The sequence below is a fragment of the Symphalangus syndactylus genome, chromosome 7 (assembly GCF_028878055.3).
Source record: "Symphalangus syndactylus isolate Jambi chromosome 7, NHGRI_mSymSyn1-v2.1_pri, whole genome shotgun sequence".
Lineage (NCBI taxonomy): Eukaryota > Metazoa > Chordata > Mammalia > Primates > Hylobatidae > Symphalangus > Symphalangus syndactylus.
Window position 1 is genome coordinate 39,580,685 of NC_072429.2, and position 24,504 is coordinate 39,605,188.

Sequence of the window (24,504 nt, forward strand, 5' to 3'; positions counted from 1 at the left end):
GCTGGAGTGCAATGGTGCAATCTGAGCTCACCACAACCTCTGCCTCCCAGGTTCAAGCGATTCTCCTGCCTCAGCCTCCCGAGTAGCTATGATTACAGGCATGCCCCACCATGCCCAGCTAATTTTGTATTTTTAGTATAGACAGGGTTTCTCCATGTTGGTCAGGCTGGTCTCGAACTTCTGACCTCAGGTGATCTGCCCACCTCGGCCTCCCAAAGTGCTGGGATTACAGGCATGAGCCACCATGCCTGGCCGATTTTTACACTTTTCATTGATTGGAAAAAAAAGAATAATATTTGATCATATGCAAAAAATATTTTTGAAATTCACATTTCAATGTCCATAAATAAAGTTTTATCAGAACAAAGCCATATCCATTTGTTTCTGCATTGTCTAAGTCTGCTTTTTTTTTTTTTTTTTTCTTGAGACGGAGTCTCGCTCTGTCGCCCAGGCTGGAGTGCAGTGGCGCAGTCTCGGCTCACTGCAGGCTCCGCCTCCCGGGTTCACGCCATTCTCCTGCCTCAGCCTCTCCGAGAAGCTGGGACTACAGGCGCCCGCCACCACGCCCGGCTAATTTTTTGTATTTTTAGTGGAGACGGGGTTTCACTGTGGTCTTGATCTCCTGACCTCGTGATCCGCCCACCTCGGCCTCCCAAAGTGCTGGGATTACAAGCGTGAGCCACCGCGCCCGGCCCTAAGTCTGCTTTTATGCTACAATGGCAGAGTTGAGTAGTTGTGACAGAGACTGTATTACTTGGAAAGTGTAAAATACTTAGTATCTGGCCCATCACAGAAAAAGTTGCCAACTCTGCTTTAAGTCATTCTCATAAATAACCAAAGGTATAGGTTACTCAAGTGTCAAACAAGGTTAATTTTATTTATTTTACTATATGCCTCCAGAAAGGACAGAAGACATAGTTTAGGAGGAAACAGAAAAGCCTACGCAAGGCTATTGGATTCCAAATCTATAGCCATAAGTTTTCTAGTCCTTTTCGCCAATGTCCTGTTTTAACAAGAATATTCTTCCATGACTGGCTTTTTAATGTCTGTGTTTCCAAATGAAACTTCCATGAATGGTCACATAGTAATGCATAGTAGAAATCCCTGTATATTTCATGGGACCTGAGTTTGTGAATTGAAGGCTAACACTGGTCACTCTAATTGAGTTGACATTTGCAAGGCCATACAGAAGTCAGCTCCCTTGAAGGCCTGCACTCCCATTTTCTTTGAATATAGTAGACTGGAAATGATAACCAAATTGTCTGAACAATGAAACTGGCTTGCAGATTTAATTTTTCAACCTAGGAGGTTGCAAGTTGAAAATTAAAAATGTCTATAGCTTTGGATAGTATAAAAAGTTAGGGTAGCATGAGTGTTACTTGACAATCAGCAACTACTTCACAATAATTTGTTCAGAAGACCCTCTTTAACTAACATATTCTTGAGTTTTAAAAAATAATAAAGAAGCAGTGAATTTTCATCAAATCCAACTTGTACTTTAACTAGAAACATCCAACATCCCAGAATTAAACTGAGCTGTCTTGTGTTTTACTCATTAAACCAAATAGATATAAATTAAGCAACATAAAAACTTGTAAGGAAAACTTACAGAGGAGCATAACCACTTTTGATCATGTAATAAGAAAATTACATTTTTTCATATAAATCACATTACAAATATTTTACATGTAAAAATTTGTTGCCATTAAACCAGCAGGAAAAATCAATGGAAAGATGTTTCCAACAGAAAAAGAGTAGATATGATTATAATCTTTCGTTTCCCAAACTGAGATCCACAGAATATTATGAGCCACAGACATTAAAATGTTTTTCACAAAAATTATTTCATTTTGAAATAAATATTAAAAATGTCAGAAGACTGAGATTTCAATATTGTAGGTCATTTCAGAGACTTTAATATGCTAACAAACACTGGAAGCTCTAAAGGCAGATGTGACTTTCCTAAATTTGTTTGAGTTGATTCTCCTAAACAAGTATTCATAACTCACTGCTCAGGAAACACTCCAGCTGGAACCACTAGCTCAGTGTTTGTGGTCTGTTTTCTGACTTTCTAGTTTGTTTCTCCAATCCCTTTGTATGGAGAAATAAAGCCCTTACAAATTAAAACCCTTGCCATAAATTGGACTTGAGGTTATTTATGACAAATGCCTTTACTAAATGTTAGGTTGTCCAAGATGACTTATTTTTTTAAGAAGCCAATTTGTGCTAGGGAAATTGTCCTTTAACTTTTCCAACCATTCTAATGCAAAATAATAAATACAAGACAACATTACTCAAGGCTGGTAAGGGAAAGTTGGAAATTCATTTGCCTATTAAATTGAGTGCAAATAGGCCATGACAGACATTCAAATAACAAAAGAAATTTTCGGTGTCCTTCATAGCTGTAATCAATTTAGCAACCTCCTATTTCTTTTGGATTGCAAATCTGTGGCCAATTTTCTTGGCCCAACATTTTAAAGGATCCCATTGCCTCTGTCACTGAAGATGCTGGAAAACTGGAAACAGCCACATATCCTAGGAGATGAGTGTTGCCAAATAAAAGTAGAACACTGAGTTTTCAGCAAGTCCAAAGAATAATGCAATAATTGAACTCTCTGCAAACTCAGGGCATTGATGAACTCTTTAGAGCAGCATTTTAGACTTAAGTCCAAATTTTCTCAGCTATAATACTCTAGAAGAAGGCTGTCTCTTGGTTTAACTAAGCCAACTTTATCACCTTTACATTCTTTGTATAAACTTGGATACACATATTACTCATAATGACTGCAAGATTTTTTCTTGTTGCCTCGACTCTGAATTGTAAACAAGTCCACTCTCTCCTGTAAAGATTTCTTTTTTCTAAATCAGCCTGAAAACCTCAATAAGCAAAACCATACCAACCAGCCACACAAACAAAAAAAATCTAGTGCATTCAGATAGAGAAAATAAAGTAGATTTTTAAAAAAAGGTTGTAAGCATTAAAAAGAAGTGTCACTTGCACACCTATTCTTTTATTTCAGAAAACAAAAAATGTTTTCCTGCATCATTAATTATTTCTCAGAATATCCATATGGTAGTTGAGAATGGGGGGAGTTTTCACTGAATCTGTTGATCAAATGGGATTACTTATTAGTCAGTTTGGGACTTAAATCGGATAAAGTAAACTTTAGTTATTTTCATCCCAATTAGTTCTTGATTTTGCCTTAAACAAAAATACAATAACCTCAGGGGGATAAAAAAGATATCAGATGAGATTATGTTTTTGTGTGGTCAATAACTTGGCTTCTTTTAAAGTGTTTTTATATAGGTTTTAACAGAATCCGTAAAATCTGCCATTCTGTTAATCCAATCAATAGAAACATGAATAGGTCTAATCAACCATGGCATCAACAGAGTTGCATTTAATCAATTTTGTTTCTCTCAGAACTTAAAGTACTTCGAAGAGTGCACACTAGGAAACTCTGATGTTAGTAAATAACACTTAATTAGCATTAATTGAGTGGTTACTTTATGTGAAATACCTTGCTAAGTGTTTTACTTGCGTTATTTATTCAATCCTCACAAAGACCTAATGATGTATGCCAATTATTACCTGCATTTTACATATAAAGAAACTGAGGCTTAGAAAGGTTAAATAAGTTTCCCCCTCAATTAATTCATTAGTAATTATTTAGGTTTGGAGACTTTTCTTGTGGTACCTCAAGTTTCCTTAGAACACCATATAATCAGTCAAACTGACTCTAGTGTCTGATAATGGCTGACCAGGCTATATCCCCTTTGACTCTTCTCATAGAAACATGTAGATTACTGGCATGTGGCACAGCTGAGACTTGAACCTGTGCATGCCTTTCCAATACTCTAGCTCATCATGCCAGGCTGTGTCCCATTACTAAAACACAAAGTGTAATTAGGTAGAAGACAGTATGATGGTTCCTCAGAGAGTCAAACAAGGAATTATATGATGCGGTGATTCTACTTCTAGGTATATACCCAAAAGAATTGAAAACAGGGACTTGAACAGATATTTGCACACCAATGTTTATAGCAGCCTTATTCAAAAAAATCAAAAGGTGAGGAAAATCAATGTCAACTAATGAAAAGATAAACAAAATGTGGTATATCCATACAATGGAATACGGCTCAGACTTGAAAGAGAATCTTGACACATGCTACAACATGGATGAACCTTGAAAATAAATGCTAAATGAAATAAGCCAGACGCAAAAGAACAAATCTTGTATGTTCCATTTATATGAGGTACACAGAGTAGTTAAATTCATAGAGACATAAAGTCAAATTGTTGTTAACAGGGACTGGGGAGGGGATGGAATGTGGATGTTATTGTTTCAGAGGTACCGAGTTTCAGTTTGAGAAGAGAAATGTTCTGAAGATGGGTAGTGGTGATGGTTGCATGATAACGTGAATGTGCTTACTGTCATAAACCGTATATTCTAAAATGATTAAATGGTACATTTTGTTTTACATATTTTACCACAATAATAAAAAAAAGTAATTAGGACTTAAGATTAGCCCTAAAACATAAAAGCTAAAACCGCGCAACAAAACAATAGTATAATTTGAGATCTAATTTATGAAAGATATCTTATATAATCAAATAAGCAAGCCGTTTTTGCTTTTTGTTTTTGTTTTTTTTTTTTTTTTTTGGACAGAGTCTTGCTCTGTTGCCAGGCTGGAGTGCAGTGGAGCAATCTCAGCTCACTGCAAACTTCACCTCCCGGGTTCAAGCTATTTTCCTGCCTCAGCCTCCTGAATAGCTGGGACTACAGGCGCACACTGGCATGCCCAGCTTATTTTTTTGTATTTTTTGGTAGAGACGGGGTTTCACCATGTTGGCCAGGATGATTTCGATCTCTTGACCTCGTGATCTGCCCACCTCGGCCTCCTGAAGTGCTGGGATTACAGGCGTGAGCAACCGTGCCCAGCCCGAAAATCTTCTACTTCGTTTTCGCTGAATAAAGATCAACATAAGTAACTAATAAAATGATGTGTTCAAGATCAGATATCAGATGGAACAACGTGAAATACAAGTGTCAGGATGAATTCTGGCAAGAATAGCTTATCTCAAGGGACATCCAATAACCTCTTCTCTTGCTCCTTAATTACCTTCAAAGTGAACAAAAACACTTTTTCCATGAGAGAGAATTCTGCAAATATTACTTGGGAAAATTATTGTTTAAATGTTCTTCTCATATCTATATATCGGAAATATTAAACAGTTTGAAGAAAATCTTTTTAAAAATCTTTTTAAAAATTTTAAAAAACTTTTTAAAAATCACATATTGGGATTCTTTTCAGCAATATTTTTTAAATAATTAAGTTGGCTCATTTTAGTGCCCTTGATATTGGCCCAGTTTGATTATACATTATGATTATGTATATAAAAATATGGATATCAAAAATGACATAGGCATTAATGTTGTTTGGTTGATCAGTGCTTTTTGGTTGCTTTTTCTTGGTCAGGAGCTTCACAGCAATCAGATACAATTTTACCTTGTGCTCAATCCAGATTTATGCGAAGAGTCAAATGAACTTTACAAAATGTACTGAATTTTAAAGAAAAGTAAATTCCCTAGAATGGCATACTTTTTCTCCCCAAATCAATGATCTTTTAAGGAAATAAGTTAACATGGCAATAAATGCAGTCTCTTTGGCAAACTCGTGCTCATGAGAGAACGTTAAGATATAGGCAACTATTCAATCCTGATTTTGTCATTATTTGGATTTTGGACTTGTTTTTCCTGTTCTTGAACTATTCTTTTCATGTCATTTCATAGCTGGCTTCTTCTCATCTTTCAGGCTTCAGCCCAAACGTCACCTCCTTAGAAAGACAACCGCAACCACCCTATCTAAAGTGGCCTCCTCACCATCACTGTCACTGTCTGTAAGATCACTAGGAGTCATTTCCTTGGTGGCACTTTAAGGCACTGTGAAATTATCTGGTTTATGTATTATTTACCTGTTTATTGTCAGCCTTCCACCATCAGAACATGGGGTTCACAACGACAGAGCAAGGACCAACTTGTTTCCTCTTCTATTCTTCATGTCTAGAGAGTGACAGGTTTATAGTAGGTGGACTTGCCCTCCTACTTCCTTTGCCTTGCAACTGTCTGCATAAACAGACAGAGAGCCTAGCACCTCTGGGAGGCACAGACTTGTTGCTATGCTCAGATCTTCCCTTTATGGGTGCTGCAGTGGGTTCATCTCACTGGGCTGACAAGCCGGGCAACAAAAAAGGTGGTGACCTAGAGGGTGTTAAGAAAGACCTGTCTGGTCCCTAAGCCTAACTCTCCTTCAACCTAGTTTTTCTAGAGTCCTTTAAAGTAACTAAAAAGGGTTACCTTATTTCCCAATTGTCACAATTCTTTGGGTATATAGCTTTCTTGGGCATCCCACAAGAAGAAAGCCTGGCTGAATCAAAGAACAGTTAGGCATTTCTGTGTTAAAAGTATGCAGCTGGCCTCTCTTTTCCACCCTATTCGCTGACGACCAGCCTCATGTACAACATTAGCTCTGAGTCCAGAGGAAGCAGAGGAAACCAACTAAATGAAAAGCAAGCCTATTTGTCTTTCCATTTTAGAGACACAAAAATTAATATCACCAGTCTCTAGATCTTTGCTTTTACTATTTGATAAATTAAAGCAAGGCAACCAAAATAGCCATGAAAAAAAAAAAGTTTTCTTAAGACCCCTTTCCAGCTACATAATTTCAAAGTTCCTATGAACTATTCTGTAGAAATAGTAAGAATGGGCCTCCAAACTGATAGTGAATAGCTTGAAACAAGGCGTCCTGATCAGCCATATGTTTTGTTTGTTTGTTTGTTTGTTCGTTTGTTTGTTTTGAGACAGAGTCTCGCTCTGTCACCCAGGCTGGAGTGCAGTGGCCCGGCTCACTGCAAGCTCCGCCTCCGGGGTTCCCGCCATTCTCCTGCCTCAGCCTCCCGCGTAGCTGGGACTACAGGCGCCCACCACCACGCCCAGCTAATTTTTTGTAGTTTTTAGTAGAGACGGGGTTTCGCCGTGTTAGCCAGGATGGTCTCGATTTCCTGACCTCGTGATCTGCCTGCCTTGGCCTCCCAAAGTGCTGGGATTACAGGCGTGAGCCACCACGCCCAGCCCATATTTTGTTTTTAAAAGTATTTCCATCCAAAGATTCAAAACTAAGATTGTTTGCCCCAACTACAGAAGACATAGTTGTCCCCAATCGTGACAAACTCCTAATTCTTCTTTTCTTTTGAAATAAAACAGAACTCCTTATTTTTAGAAGGTTCATGGCCACCCAAGATAACAAACTAAATTTCCCAGTCTTTCTTGTATCTAGGTAAGTGCAAGTGAACAAAAGTGACAAGCTAGAGCAAATCCTATAAATAAGTGGGCATAACCTCTCCTACTTTCCACCTTTCTCACTGGCTGGAATTTGTTGTGGTTGGTTAGCCACCCTGAGGGTACCACTCTAGAAATGGGAAGAGAGGGAAAAAGGCAAGTAGTTGGCGTCAGAGTCCCTAAGCTGCTGGAACCACACATCACCTGGATTACTTATGCCTAGATTGTCACATGAGAAAGATAAACATGTCCATTTGGCTTAAGCCACTGTTATTTGTAGTTTTCATTGCAGCAATCAAACTTGCATTCTAACCCAATAAACTTTCCTTGATGATTTTCCTTGTGAATTTCTTCAGAATTCACAAAGTTGCTTTAGGATCTCAAAATGATAAACTTCTTGAGTGGGAAGGAACCTATCTCCTCACTTTATTGATAACAAAATTGAAGATAGAGTCAGGAAATAAGCTGCTTGGGCCTAACGAGTAACTGGTAGTAGGACTGGTGTCAGATTTCCTGAATTTCAGTCCATTCTTTTCCTCCCTGTTCCAATTAGCAGAGCTCTCTGGGAATTACTCGGAAGAGCTCCCTCTCAGAGGTCTGGACAACTTACTACCTGGGGCTTGGGGCATTTTTTCCCCGCAGACAACCTATAAACAGCTGCCACCTGCATATGCCAACGCTGTTCACACTTAACACATAGGAAGAAAGAGGGACATGAGGAGGCATTGCCCAGTTCCAGCATGCCTCACTGATGGGAGAATCAGGAGGACTCATGCCTTTACTCTTGTCTTGCTGAGTCTGGCCTGGAAAGTTTCCCTTTTCTCCAATAAAACTGATTCTTTTTTCTATGACGTAGCATTATGGTATTTGTCTAATATGCAAAACTTTGGCAGTTGGAAATTCAGAAGGCACAGCTTCATTCTATAATATTATGAGCACTGGTTATCATTCATGTACATGTTGATAATGTATTTTCTGTAACAATGAGCAATGGGGGTAACTTCAACTGCCAAGGAACAGCACAGAGGACAAACAAATCATTTAACTATCCACCACATGCCCAACTGCAGCTCCCTTTGGACAAAGGACATTGGTATAGTGGAGATTAGGAAAGCTGCCGAAGTTCCCATGGAAAGCGGAAGGTAAAACCTAGCTATGAGCCTACAAAGTCCTCAGGCTCTCTCACACAGCTTTGCCTTTTTTCCTTCAAGGCCCTACAGACCATGCTTAAGCTTAACTTATGAAACTAGAAGCATGTACTTGAATTTTGCAAAATTCTATTTTTTATATGCCACTATCCCATATTTCTTACCATCTTCATTTTCATCAAACACTGGTGGTTTGCTTGAAGTGTTGGCTCCCATGGTTGAATCTGCCCAGACCTGGATCCTCGATTTATACTATCTGGGCAGAAACACCCATCTTCACTCAAAACATGTCTTGAAGCCTTAGTTGGATATCTAGGATAGGAAAAGAAAGAGTATCCTAGTAATATGCTATACTCTAGGCACCCTGAGTATAGACCGTGGCCGAAACATAAACCTCATCTGTATCACTGTGGTGAAAATTTTTGTGTTTGAAAACCAACCATGATTTCAGAATAAAAATATCAAGCAACAGGAGAACACACTGCATGGCTCATCAATAGCAGACCTAGACTTAAAAAATGGGAGGAAAGTAACATATTTTTCAAAGTATGTAGAAAAGTTTAGAATGAAGTCAGCGATACTTTATTTAATAACTATAAAATGAAAATATTGTTGAGAAAATATGCTGATTTTATACTTTCTTGTTGTTACTGGGTAATCAACAACAAAAACTTTCTTTTTTAGTCATAAAGATGCACTAGCTATCTGTTTCTGCATACCTTAGAGGGTACTACAATGTAAAAGAAGCAAGTTCTGGGTTGGACTTGACCACACCAGCAAATTGCTGAATTTCAATATATTTCTCTGTTTCCTTCTTTTGAACTTGGAGAAGATAATTGTCCTTTCCTCATGGAGAGTTGAATGGGATAGACATACATTTAACTCATTATATATATATATATATTTTTTTTTTTTGAGACGGAGTCTCGCTCTGTCGCCCAGGCTGGAGTGCAGTGGCGCAATCTCGGCTCACCGCAAGCTCCGCCTCCCGGGTTCACGCCATTCTCCTGCCTCAGCCTCTCCAAGTAGCTGGGACTACAGGCGTCCGCCACTACGCCCGGCTAATTTTTTTGTATTTTTAATAGAGACGGGGTTTCACCGTGGTCTCGATCTCCTGACCTGGTTATCCGCCCGCCTCGGCCTCCCAAAGTGCTGGGATTACAAGCGTGAGCCACCGCCCCCGGCCTTAACTCATTATATATTAAGTTAAATGTATAATACACACATATATAACTCTTTGTGTTGTATTTATATATTATTAACTCTGTGTTGTATTATATAACTCTTTGTTAATATATATTAACATATATTATGTTTATATATAACATTTATATATATATCAACTCTGTGTTGTGTTATATAACTTTATATATTGAGTTACATAAATGTATGATATGCATACACTTAACTCATTATATATTAAGTTAAATAATACACATATATGTATAACTCTGTTATATCATACATATGTTATGTTATATCACATTTATATATAACTATGTATTGAGTTAAATAAATGTATGATATGCATACATTTAACTGAATACACAAAACATTTTCATAGCATAAGTGCTCAAAACTCTTAGCTGCTCTGAGGCTCAAATTAAATGATATGTGTGAACAAGAAAAAATCCTGAGAAAACTACGGCTTTGCTCCACTTAAATAAAGAGAGGCAGCATCCTGTGTTCCAGTCCTAAAACTAAAACTGACACTGATAATGCCTTTGGCCCAGTTATGTAACTTCTCACCTCTAGAATGGGGGAAATGACAGTGTCTACCTCAGGAGTGACAAGCTGGGATCCCTATAGGAGCCAAGCAGATGATGCAAATGAGTGAGCCAGACTGGGCATTTAACATTAGTGCATTGGGCAGACAATAGTGGCAATGGCTCCATCCAAATAAAGTAATTGTGCTCGGATCAAACACATTGTCACCACATGGAAACATGAGCCCAGATCTTCAGATCCATCCCCCAAATGGGGTAAAGGTCTAGATTTTGTACAAAATAATATTTTAAAATTCTACTCAGCTATCTGGCTTAAGAAAATTTCATGCTTAGCACAGATATGGTCATGGATACAGATAATGAGACAATGTGTATAAGGTAATTGGCACAATGCCTAGCACATGATATGCAAAGAATGAATGTTAGCTCCTGCTATTTCTAAGAGTAGCAGAATTTCCTTATTGCATATTTTTAAAAAATAGTTGATTTCCTCCTGAGGTCTTTACATGTGAAGGGAATATCAATTATAGGCAGAATTGGAGAAAGTGCTAAGGATGAGTTATTGAAAAAGAACTTATGAAACCCCTAAGCAAGTGTAGAAGAAAAACTCGTTTTCCCATTAGGAAAATGTAAGTAAACCCTTCATTTGGAAGGCAGACTCATTAAGGAAATGCTACTTTTCATACTAAAAGCCAACTGCTGGCAAAGTGCCTTATGGACTTTAGCAAGAATCATTAAATAGAGAGCAAAGAGAGTCAGCAGTTAGGAAGCAACCAATTAAATGGTATGAGAGAGGGAGTAGGCAGGGGTAGGTGGTCACAGGTGGCTGACGGAAGCTCAGTGGAATTATTGAGACCCAGGAAGATAGAACTCAACCATTTCTCCAGGATAAAAAATCAAAAGGAGTTTAACTCCAGCGGACAAGGGAGTTAAGAAGTAAGTGGGATGCACTTTTTATCGTGAGTGTTTTATTGTGAGTTAGGGAGAAGCAAATGGGGTGGCCTTTGTGCTTTATTATTGCGTTTAAAATCCAAATGAGGGATAGTGTAAGGACTGAACCACTGATGGCACTAGAAAGAGATGAATGGTCCTAAAGAGAACATTCATTTTTTTTTTTTTTTTTTTTTTTTGAGACGGAGTCTTGCTCTGTCGCCCAGGCTGGAGCGCAGTAGCGCCATCTCAGCTCACTGCAAGCTCTGCCTCCTGGGTTCATGCCATTCTCCTGCCTCAGCCTCCCAAGTAGCTGGGACTACAGGCGCCCGTCACCATGCCCGGCTAATTTTTTTGTATTTTTAGTAGAGACGGGGTTTCACCATGTTAGCCAGGATGGTCTCGATCTCCTGACCTCGTGATCCACCCACCTCGGCCTCCCAAAGTGCTGGGATTACAGGCTTGAGCCACTGTGCCTGGCCGGGAGAACATTAATTTTAAGGATTTGCAGTTGTCAACTGCAGGCAGAGGTTACATTGTCTTTTATTTTGTGCTTAAAACCTGAGTACATGTAGTTTTCACACCGCACCCCAGTCCTGTCATTCTTATATCTTTCTTCACACCTCAGGTTTTTCTCAAGTAGCCCGTCATCCTGCAACATAAGATATACCAAGCACTGACCTTGCAAGTTGTCGAATCAGAAAGAGAAAGAGGAAAGAATATTATCGCAATTTTCCATGTTTCAGAATTTCATTCTGATGTGCAGACAATTTTGTTCACCACGGACCCAGTGATTTTTAGTGGGAAGATAATATGCAAACAGGGAACCATTTTTGTGTGTGTCTGTGGAAGGGGGAAGCAGATGGAACCACTGGGTGGTCATTTAGTATCTTCTTCATTGCACCTAACATACACAATCCAGTTTAAAATTATTTTTCATTTTCTCTCCCATGTGGATAACCAAATTAGATTTTTTTTTCATATTCAGAAAGAAGTCTACCTTTCTCTCGCAGGAAAATGGAGACATGTCCTTTCCACTCTGCTGAAGAGCCCCATAGAGCTGTAGGACTCTCTTTTACCAACCCCCTAGCCCTTCCTGATCTCCAGGCACTAAGTCTGCAGTGTTACCTAAGCATCATTTTGAGATGTGAAGGAGACAGCTACCATCCATGAAAATGAAAATCCAAGGCATATGAAATGTAAAAGGAGGAGAAATTTGTCTTGCAGGGACACAGGGAGTTTTCAGAGTCTACCCTGAGCTGGCCCATTATCACATTATTAACTGGGAACTAGTTCCCTAATACCAACCTTTCGTCTTTGGCCTGTAATTTGGGGGTTGTCAACAGGTAAGCTTCTCTAACCACCAAGCCTCCCTAGATAAAGAGGTGTGGTCTTCTAGGATTGGAAAACATAGGAGGTGATGCAAGAAAGTTGCAACTTTTGATTAAACATTTTAGGTTTCATTGTCACAGAATGTGCATAGACACAACTTATTTTGTTTGCATTTGAAAAACAGACCTTCTTAGATTAAGAAATATTTTAAAAATATGGGGAAAAACATGAAAAATGCCCAAGTTAATAACACTCTCAGTTAACAATTGTTTATATTTGGTCATCTTTATATCATCATTTTTATTTTTAAAACATTTTAGGGAAATATTATTTCCACCTTAACTCTAAAGTCCAATTGATTTCCCTTTCACACTTTCCAAAGACAGCCACAATCACGGATGTGATAAACATTTTACAGTCCCCGTTCTACGATTTTACAAACATGACAAGTGTCTTAAAATAAGTCACCTAAATGGCACAACAGAGTGGATGTATTTTGCATCTTGCTGTGTCTATCTACCATCATACTTCTGAAATCTAGGTACAGGCATGCTGATCCCTACAGCTCTGATTTTAGCTTTTTAAGTGCTGCATAGCAGTCCGTTGTGTGAATACACCACATTTTATTTTTTAAGTCCTGGGGGAAAAAGTCCTTGTGGAGATGAAGCAATCATCAAAGGTAGCTAGGTTTTGCTTGTTTAGATGCTGGAGAACAAGCAGAAACACCTCCACTCACTTGTCTCAATCCAGCAAATATTTATTGAAGTCTGTCTGGGTCTGCACATGAGTCAGTGCCAGGCAGGGGAACCTGGGTGGAGTGCAAAATAGCTAGAATTGGTCCCAGCCTGCATTTAGTTTTGTGAGTTATCTTGATCAGCAGCCTTTGTCTTCTCTTCTCCTTGCACTTCCTAGCTTCCCAACAGTACCCTTAGAATGCAGGTTTATTGTTATTATTCGTTAAATCTAGACCACCACTCACCTAGTCTCGATTCTTCCTTCATTCCTCCCATGAGGCTCGGAGCGATGCTTTCATCCAGGGAGCAGGGACTAAGAGAAGAACTCCAAGAGCAAGGAGCAAGGAAAGGCACCTATCTGCCCGGGAGCGGCGGAGGCTGCGAGCGCCGTGCTGGGCTGGGCTGCGCTGGACTGAGCTGGGCTGGGCTGGGCTGGGGAGGCACCTGCGGCTGCCAAGGGGTCCGAGCGCCGCCCAGCGCTCAGCTACCCCGGAGGGGCGGCTCCTCGGCCAGGGAAGGAGGCGGGATCTGCTTGCCAGCGGGCGTCCCCGCTTAGCGCTCTCTCCAGAAACCGCTGGGCAGTCGCCTGGGTGAGCTCCAGATGCCTGGGGTCCGTTTGCCGCCTGCTGAGACTAGACAAGGACCCCGGGAGGACGACGTGGGGGGAGAGGGCTACAGATGGAGGTCCCGCTGCGCTTGGGCCGGGTCCGGAGCCACAGGACGCACAGCGGGTGCTATTACTCCCCATATCAGGGGAGCTGCCTCACACCCCTGCGATGTGGATTCTAATAGCCAGAGTGGGGGGAGAAGGGGGTGCTATTACTCCCCGTATTGCAGGGGGTGCCTCACCCCCCCTGTGATGTGGATCGTAATACCCGGGGGGGGGTGGGGAGAAGGGGGCTGCTATTACTCTCCATATCGCCGGGGGTGCCTCACCCCCCTGCGATGTGGATCCTAAAAGCCGGGGGGCGGGGAGGGCGGGGAGAGGGCGGTGCTATTACTCCCCATATCGCAGGGGAAGCCTCACTCCCCTGCGATGTGGATCGTAATAGTCAGCGGGGGAGAGGGGGATGCTATTAATCCCCATATGGCGGGGGTGTGCCTCACACCTCTGCGATGGGGATCGTAGTAGCCAGGGAGGGAGAGGGGGGGTCCTATTACTCCCCGTATGGCGGGGTGTGCCTCACCCTCTTGCTATATGGGGATTAATAGCATTATCTCCCCTCTTGGATATTAGAAACCGTTTCACAGGGTGTGTGTACACAGCCTGCGATATTGAAACTAACATCATCCTCTCCACCTCCGGATATTAGGAACAATATCACAAAATGGTGTACACTCTTTGCAAGACTTGGAGTTCTATCGTGCTGTGTTTCCCTGAATATTCGTAGAAATATGACAGCGTGGGTATACACCCACTGCTATATTGGGAGTAACTTCGTACTCCACCCCCTGGAAATTAGGAGAAATATCACGGAAGGAGTGTAAAGCCACTGCGATATTTGAAGTAATATCATGCCCTCACCCACTAGTTATTAGGAACAATATCACAGGACGGTGTATACCTTCTACAGTATTGGGAGTAATATCATCGTCGCTTCCTTTAGATATTAGGAACAATATCAAAGGGGGTTGTACACCCAGTGTATTATTTGAAGTAATATCACTCTCTCTTCTAGATTTTACGAATCATATCACAGGCGGGGTGTATCACCCTTGTTATATTAAGAGTAATGTTATCTTCTTTCAACCTGGATATTAAGAACAATAAGAAATGCGTTCTGTACATCCTTTCAATATTGGTAGTAATACCATCTTTTCCCTTCCTGGATTTAAGAAACGATATGACTGGCGGGGTGTCCACCCCTTGCAATATTGGGAGTAATGTCACCTCTCCCCATGTGGTTATTAGGGACAAAATCACAGGGTGGGTGTACACTTCCTACGTTATTAAGAGTAATATCACCCACTCTTCCCCTGGATATCAGGAACCATATCACAGAAGAGGTGTACACCCCCTGCGATATTGTCAGTAATATCATCCTCTTCCCTCCTGGATATTAGGAGCAAAACCACAGGGGGGATGTACACCCACTGCGATATTGAAAGTAATAGCAGCCTCTTTCCCGCTGGATATTAGGAAGTATATCACAGGTGTGTGTGCACCTTCTGCGATATTGGTAGTAACATAAGCCTCTACTACGCTGCCTATTAGGAACAATATACAGCGGGGGGCGGGGGGGATTAAAACCCCTGCGATATTGGGTGTAATATTATTCTCTTTTCCTTGATTTGATAGATTAAAAACTCTATCAAAGGGGTCTGTACACCTTCTGCGATATTGAGATCAATTTTATTCTCTCCCCCACTGAGTATTAGAAACAATATTACAGAAGGGTGTACACTTCCTGCGATATGGCCAGTAATATCATCATCTCCTTCCCTGGATATTAGGAACAATATCACCATTTGTGTACATCCCTTGCACTATTGGGAGTAACATTATTCTCTCTTGCCCTTGATATTAGAAATAATATCACAGGCGGAGTGTACACTCCACCCCCTGCGATATTGAAGGTAATATCATTCTTTTTTAACTTGGATATAAGGAACAATATCACAGAGAGTGTGTACACTTTCTTCGATACTGGGAGTAATACCATTCTCTCAACCCGTAAAGAGTAGGAAAAATATCAAAGAATGTTTGTACACCACTTGCGATATTGGGAGTAACATCATCCTCCCCTCACCTGGGTATCAGAAAAAATATCACGGGGCGTGGAAGTACATCACCTGTGATACTAGGAGTAGTATAATGTTCTATCCCCATGGATATTGAGAACAATATCACAGAGGTGGTGTACATCCTCTGCGTTACTACGAGTAATATCATCCTCACTGCCCCTAGATATTAGGAGCAATATCACAGGAGGATTATACACCCGCTGCAACATTGGAAGTAATATCATCCTTTCCCTTCTGAATATTAGGAATCATATCTCATGGGGGATGTACAGCCCATTCCATTTTGGGAGTAATATCAATTTCTTCATTGCTGGAAATAAAAAACAATGTAACAGTGGCGGTGTGTACAACCTGTGATATGGCCAGTAATAACCTAGACTCTCTCCCGGGATATTAGGAACAATATCAAAAAGGGGTGCATACTCCCAGTGATATTGGGACTAATATCATACTCTTCCCCCCTGGATATTAGGAAAAATATCAAAGAAGGGGTGTCCACCCCTTGCCATATTGACAGTAATATCATCCTCTCCCTCCCTGGATATTAAGAACAATACCACAGAGTTGGTGTACACTCACTGCAATATTGAGAGTCATGTCATCCTCTACCCCCTGGATATTAAAAACAACATCATAGAGGGGATGCACAACCCCCGCGATATGGCCATTAATATCATAGTCTCCCCCACTGGATATTAGGAACAATATCACATGGGTGTGTACACCTCCAGCGCTACTGAAAGTAATATCATTCTCTCTTCCCCTGGATATTAGGAATAATATCACAGGTGGGGTGTACAACTCCTGCGATATTGGCAGTAATATCATCCTCTCCCAACCTATATATTAGCAACAAAACAACAGGGGGGTTTACACCCCCTGCGATATTGGGATATCATCCTCTCCCCACCTAAATATTAGGAACAATATCACAGGGGTGTGTACACCCCTACGATATTGGGGGTAATATTATCCTCTCTCTCCCTGGGTATAAGGAACAATATCACTGGGGTACAGTACACCCCCTGTGATAGGGGGAGTAATATCATTCTAATCCCCCCTGGATATTAGGGACAATGTTATGGAGGGGCCATATTGTGAGTCATATCATTTCTTTTCCCCTGGATATTAGGAACAATATCACAGGAGCTGTGTCCCCTGTGATATTGGAATAGTATCCTCTCCTCCACTGAATATTAAAAACCACATCACAGGGATGTTGTCCACCCCTGCGATATGGACAGTAATATAATTGTCTCCCCGCCTAAATATTAAGAACAGTATCACAAGAGGGGTGTACACCCCCTGCGATATTGGGAGTAATTTTATCGTACCTTTGGATGTTAGGAACAATATCACGGGGGTGGGGTGTACAACCCCCTGCGATATCGGGCATAATGTTATCCTCTCTTCCCCTGGATATTAGGAGCAATATCCTGGAAGAGGGAGGGGGTACTACCTCTTCGATATCTGCAGTAATAACATCATTTCCCTTCCTGGACATTAAGAACAATATCACTGGGAGGTGTACACCGCCTGAGATATTGGGTGTCGTATCATTCTCTCTTCCTTGGGACATTACGAACAATATCACAGGAGGGGTGTACAGCCCCTTCGATATTGGGCGTAATATCATCATCTCCCAATGTGGATATTAGGAAGAATGTCGTCAAGGGGGGATGTACACCTTCTTCGATATTGGGAGTAATGTCATCCTCTGCCCCCGGGATTGTAGGCAAAATATCGAAGGCGTTTTACAACTCGTGCGATATTGGGAGTAATATCATCCTCTCTGCACCTAGATATTAGGAACTACATCCCAGGAGGCTGTGCACTTCTTGCGATACAGGGAGTAATATCCTCTCCCATCATGGATATTAAGAACAATATTACAAAGGGGGTGTCCACCTCCTGCGATATTGAGAGTCATATTATGCTCTCCCCTTAGGGATAAGAACAATATCGCAGGAGGTGTGTACAGCCCATGCGATATTGCCACTACTGTCATCGTCTCCCTCCCAGGATCTAAGAAACAATATCACAAGGGGGTGTATACCCCCTGCGATATTGGGAGTAATATCTTCCTCTCCCCAGCTGGCTATTAGGAACAATGTCACAGAAGGGGGGTACACCCCCTGTTATATTGGGAGTGATAGCATCCTCTCCTTCCCTGGATATTGGGAACAACACCACTAGGGAGTGTACACCTCCTGCGATATTGAGGCTAATATCATCCTGTCACAGCCTGGATATTAGGAACTGTATTACAGGGGTGGTGTACATCCCCTGCGAAATTGGAAGAAATATCATCCTCTCCACCTTTGGATATTAGAGACAATATCACAGGGGAGGTCTACGCCCCTTGCGATATTGGGAGTAATATCATCCTCTCCCACCCAGGATATTAGAAACAAGATCACAGAAGGGATGTACACCCACTGCGATATTTGGAGTAATGTCATCCTCTAGCCCCTGGCTATTAAAAATAACATCATAGGGGGGTGTACACCTTCTGTGATGTTGGGAGTAATATCAGCCTCTCCCTACCGGATATCAGGAAAAATACTATTGATTATTGATATTAATACATATAATAATGATTAAGAGAAATCATTGATAATAATAATAACAAAATTAATATGACTTAATCGTAACGCACATGATTAATAATTCATAGTAATATCATTAATAATGAAATAATCATATCAGTAATAACTGTTAATTAAATCCATCATAAATGAAATGTTGATAATAAAATGATAATTAATATTAAGATTAATAATATTGATAAATAACATTAATATCAACAATTAGTTATACTCATACAAAATCTTAAAATTAAAATAATTAATTATTAATACTTAATAATATTGTACTAGTAATTAATATTAATATTGATACTTACTGATTTATAATTATATATAATATATATTATATATATAAATTATATATAATATATATTATATATAAATTATATATATATTATAATTATAATAGTATCACTCCTCAAACATCAGGGGGTGTACACCCACCTGTGATATTGTTCCTAGCATCCAGGGATGGAGAGCATGATATTAGTTTTAATATCACAGTAGGTGTACACTCACCCTGTGACACTGATCCTAATATCCAGGGGGTAGAGTATGACATGACTCCCAACATCGCAGTGGGTGTATATCTGCCCCGTGACATTGCTCCTAATATTCACGGAGGAAGTGTATGATATGACTCCCAAGTCGCAGGGAGTGAACACCTCTTCTGTGATATTGTTCCTAGTATCTGGAGGGGGAGAGGATTATCATACTTCCAGTATGATATGTTCACCCACCCTGTGATATTGTTATTAATATCCTGGCAGGAAGAGGATGACATTGCTCCCCACCTAGCAGGAGGTGTACACCCAGCCTGGAATATTTTTCCTAATAGCCATAGAGGGCAGAGGCGGATATTACTCCCAATATCGCAGGGGGTGTATATCCACCGTGTGATATTGTTCTTAATATTAAAAGGCCGAGAGGTTGATATTACTCCCAATATCGCAGAAAGTCTACACCCCCGTGTGATATTGTTCCTGATATCCAGAAGGGGAGAAGAGGATATTACTCCCCATATCGGAAGAGGTGTACACCCACTCTGTCATATCTTTCCTAATATGCAGGTGGGGAGATGATAATATTATTCCCAATACCGCAGCAAGTGTACACTCCCCCCTCCCGGTGACATTGTTCTTAATATTCCAAAGCGGAGAGGATGATATTACTCCCAATATCGCAGAGAGTGTACACCCCCCAGTGATAATGTTCTCATGATTCAGGAGGGAAGAGGATGACATTCCTTTCAATATCGCAGGGGTGTACACCTCCAGGGATACTCTTCCTAATTTCAACCTGGGAAAGGATGATATTCCTCCCAATATCGCAGAGGTTATAAACACTCCTTTGACATCGTTCCTCATATCCAGGGGGTGGAAAGGATGATATGACTCCCTATATTGCAGAGGGTGTACACCCGCCTTTGACATTGTTCGTAATTTCTAGAGGGGGAGATGATATTCCTCACAATATCGTAAACGCGTGGTGTGTCCACCGTGGATCGTAATATCCAGGGCGGGACATGACTCCCCGTACCGCGGGGGGTGTCCACCCCGCCTGTCATATTGTTTCTTATATCCAGGGGGGAGAGGATGATATTACTACCAATATCAAAGAACTGTACACGCCCCCTGTGATATTGTTTCTAATATCCACGTTGGGAGAGGATGATGTTACTCTCAATATCACAGGAATTGCGCACCCCGCCTGTGATATGATTCCTACTATCCAGAATACGAGAGAATGATATTACTCCCAATGGAGCAGGGGGTGTACACCCCCCATGTGATATTGTTCTTAAAAACTAAAGGAAGAGAAGATAATATGATTCTTTATACTGCAGGGAGTGTACACCCACCTGTGATATTGTTCCTAATATCCAGGGAGGGAGAGCATGATATTACCCCCAATATCTCCGTGGGTGTACACCCACTTTGTCATATTGCTCCTCATATCCAGGGGTTAGAGTATGACATTAATCCCAGTATCACAGTGGGTGTACCTCTACCCGGGGATATTGCTCCTAATATTCAGGGAAGGCGAAAATGGTATGACTCCCAATATCACAGAGAGTGTACAACGCTTCTATGATATTGTTCTTAATGTCCGAAAGAAAGACGATGATATTACTTTCAATATCGCAGGCTGTGTACCTCCACCCTGTGACATTGTTCCTAAAATCCAGGAAGGGAGGGGATGTTACTTTCCATATAGCAGGAGGAGTGCACCCACGCTGGGATTTTGTTCCTAATATAAAGGGAAGGGGGGAGAGCGTAATACTACTCCCAATATCGCTGGGGGTGTACATCCCCCCTGTGATATTGTTCTTACCATTCAAACAAAGAGAGGATGACGTTACTCCGGATATCAAAGAAAGTGTAAAACCCCTGTGATACTGTTCCTAATATCCAGAAGGGGAGAAGAGGATATTAATCTCCATATCGCAGGAAGTATACACTGATACTGATATTTTTCCTAATATGCAGGGAGAGAGGATAATAATATTGCCAATATCGCAGGGGTTGTACACCCCGCGTGAGATTGTCTTTAATATTCAAAGGCGGAGGGGATGCTATTACCTACCAATATCGCATAAAGTGTACAGCCCCAAGGATATTGTTCCCATGATCCAGGAGAGAAGAGGGTAATACTTTAAATATCACGGAAGTGGTACACGCGTCCAGGGATATTGTTTCTAATTTTAACGTGGAAGACAACGATATGACACCCAATATCACAGGGAGTATAAACACTCCTGTGTTATTGTTTGTAATAGTCAGAGGGGAAGAGGATCATATGACTCTCAATACTGCAGAGAGTGTACACCCGTGTGTGAAATAGTTGGTAATTTCCAGACGGGGAGATGATATTACTCACAACATCGTAAACAGGCTGTGAGTCCACCGTGGATTGTAATAGCCGGGGGGGTAGAGGGGGAGAGGAAGGGGTTATTACTCCCCATATGGCGGGGGGTGGCTCAGCCCCCTGCGAAGTGGATCGTAATAGCCAGGGGGGTGGGGGGACTATTACTCTCCGTAAGGCAGGGGGATGGCTCACCCCCTTGCCATGTGGATCATAATAGCTAGGGGGGGTAGAGGGGGTGCTGTAACTCCCCATATCGCCAGGGGTTGCCTCAACCCCCTGCGTTGTGGATCGTAATAGCCGGGGCGGGCGAGGGGGGTGCTATTACTCCCCATATCGCAGGGGTGTGCCTCGCAGACCTGCGATGTGGATCGTAATAGCCAGGGGTGGGAGAAGGGGGTGCTATTACTCCCTATTTCCCAGGGGGTGCCTCACCCCCTGTAATGTGTATCGTAATATCCAGAGGGGGAAGTGGGGGTGCTATTACTTTCCATATCGCAAGGGAGTGCCTCCCCAACTTCCCGGGCCGGGCTCGGGTTCCTCTGAAGAGACGCGGCCTGCGTCGCCATGGTGGTGGGCGTGGGCGTGGCGGGTCGGAGCCTGCTGATCTTAGAAAGGGAAAGGCAAGATTGCCATTAAGACTTCCCTTGGGGTTATGACGGGAGACCAAGACAGTGCTGAGAATTTTACAGGATCCCAACAGGAAAGATCCTTAAAGGACAGTGGTCTGGTAGATTTTTTTTTTTTCCGTTTTATTGCAGAAGGAATTGAGACACAAAGACAGAAAATACTTGCCAAGTGTAGCATAACAGTTAGTGGAGAGAACCTTTGGTAGGCCCATGCCGCCTGGCTCCCAGCCCCCAAATTTCCCAGGCACCTTTGTTGCCCTTGCTCTCTGCGGGTGGAAGTGGGGGCCGGACGGGGTAGAGATGAAGACCGTAGTGCTGGAGGTTTCTCTGTTCTTGCCCATGGCAGCTCACCATACGGCTCCTTGTAATAATCGACAAGATTGAAATTATTTCTTATTGTTTCCATCTCTAACCCAAGAGTCACATACACCTAAGCCTACGCAGAATGGTCACATAGGTTGCCTATGTCATGGTGACGGTGGGCGGGGTCGATGGAGAGTGTGGGTCTATTCTAGAAGTGGGGCGAGGACAGCTTCTTTTCAGCTCCACCTTTCCCTGCCATGTGGGAATGCCAGCTCAGCACTGCTAAATATTCAGATTTTTCAAGAGAAGCTGGAAACGAGAACTTTTGGATGAAATCTTCCTTATTTTTAAACATGGACAAAATTTTTAAATACGAAACTAAAGATGGTAAAACAAGGTGTGTCTGTGGCTGACATGTCTGTTTCAGAGTTCCATTGTTTGATCTATGGAGATGTAAAGTTCCACAGAGTGAAGGAATCATATTGGTTTTGTTTAACATTTTTGGGTCCAGATCCTAGGATAGTGCCTGATACACCTGAAATATCTGCTGAACTTGTTGGAGTGCTAGTGGTCACCTTATGGTCAAGAGCCCCATAATGGATTCAATTAAACAAATACAAGATAACACTATTGTTATCTAGCCCGTTTCCTCTTCTTTCTCTCATCCCAGTCATGGACTACACACTACGCTAGTATTTTAAAACTTGGAATAATCTTTAACTTTCACTAACTCACTTGTTTACTTTAAATTTGGGGTCCTGATGAAGAGATTTGCCCCAAGCTGCACAATGTGATGGTGGCAGAGCTGGGTAAAACACACCCCCCTGCTATTGCCCTACCACCTTCTGTTGTTGCCAACGCCTTACGAAAAACCTGAGAGAGGATTAGATACTATGAATGAACATTTGGTGTGCAATTAGGGGCAAGTTGCAAAAGAGGGCTAAACACAACCAAGTTTAGGAAAAAAATAGACTTTTTAAGGAATTCATTTTTGTGAGAAGGTTTTCTTTTCAGGCAAAAATCAGGCACCTGGCCAAAAAAAAAAAAAAAAAAATACATTGCCTTTGTATAACACTTGGGACTTGACAAAACATTTTGATTATCTTCATGGCATTGGAGATGCACTACAAATTTGTTGGGTCTGTAGTCTCTTTTTTTCCCCTGGGGAAATAACAATCAAGGAAATTGAAACTGCAAGAAAGTGATCTGAGACTTGAACTGAAGTCTATGGAAAACTCTTTAATTTTGTGTTCTGGTTGGCATGGAGGGCTTTGGAGTCAAGCATTCTTTCATCCAAATGGCAGCTCCACCAGTAACATATCTGAGATGTTGGACAAGTCACTTAAAGGCCCTAAACCTCAGTTTTCCATTTTCAGTAAAGGAAACAGTGGTCATCTCTATCAGCTAGGATTAATGAAGGATTAAATGAGATTATATATATATATATATATATATATTGTACTTAACACAGTGCTAGGCGGCACAGAGTTAACTGTGAACTCAGAAACTGACAACTGTTAAGGTCATTTTAATTAGCAGGCCACCAGGTTATGCCCAAATACCTCTCATGTCTGTTTTCTAAATCTTTCTTCTGTTGGAATAGTCACTTTGACTTAAAATAAAACTAGTCAGTCATAATGTATCTGTTCATGTAAAGGCATGGCATACCACAGGTTCTATAGAAAAATAGTGACTCTTATTTTGCCTCATATTCATGCTGTCAAATGCAGAACTGTTTCACAGAGCTGATTGTGTTTTTATCTTTTATTTATTCAGTTGTTCATGCTCTCTTGTTGGTGTTCCCATCTTAAACATAGCTAGCTCTTGGGGAAATGCAGAGACTGCCACAAGAGGGGTGCTTGGGAGACTAGACTGCACACTTGCAACAATCTCTGGAGCCCCCCAGTGGAGAGGGGAATGAAGTAAAGACTAAGCCAGTGAGAAAGTCTTGTCCAGATAGATACACAAAATTTTTTACAATTAAAAAAGTAAATAACGGCTTACAACACAAATGTGAATACCATGCAGTTTCAACTATATTACTGGTGGCTTAAAACTGTATGCTGGGTTCCACTGCATTTAGACAGGGCCTGATACTGTCCAATCCCTGTCACTCTGTCCACCTTTATCTATGATCTGTTCACTCCACTCCAGCCCACCAGC

General features: G+C 41.4%; 1 protein-coding gene and 1 long non-coding RNA gene across 6 annotated transcripts in view; one reads left to right on the forward strand and one right to left on the reverse strand.

Annotated features, from left to right (window-relative positions):
* The window catches only part of STK32A (serine/threonine kinase 32A), a 179,237-nt gene extending 165,513 nt beyond the window's left edge, over nucleotides 1–13,724 (reverse strand). Inside the window, exons 1-2 of one of the 5 annotated variants that reach the window (XM_055285743.2) lie at nucleotides 13,457–13,619; nucleotides 8,653–8,800 (exon numbers count right to left, since the gene is read on the reverse strand). In XM_055285743.2, the coding sequence (XP_055141718.1) occupies nucleotides 8,653–8,704 (52 nt within the window). In that variant the 5' untranslated portion in view covers nucleotides 8,705–8,800; nucleotides 13,457–13,619. Of the gene's footprint in view, nucleotides 1–8,652; nucleotides 8,801–13,456 lie in introns of all 5 variants that reach the window. The other 4 variants (XM_055285742.2, XM_055285741.2, XM_055285740.2 and 1 more) reach the window with 4 other exon arrangements.
* The window catches only part of LOC129486205 (uncharacterized), a 31,198-nt gene continuing 20,418 nt past the window's right edge, over nucleotides 13,725–24,504 (forward strand). Inside the window, exon 1 of the long non-coding RNA XR_010121686.1 lies at nucleotides 13,725–13,942. This is a non-coding gene — a long non-coding RNA (uncharacterized lncRNA). The remainder of the gene's footprint in view (nucleotides 13,943–24,504) is intronic.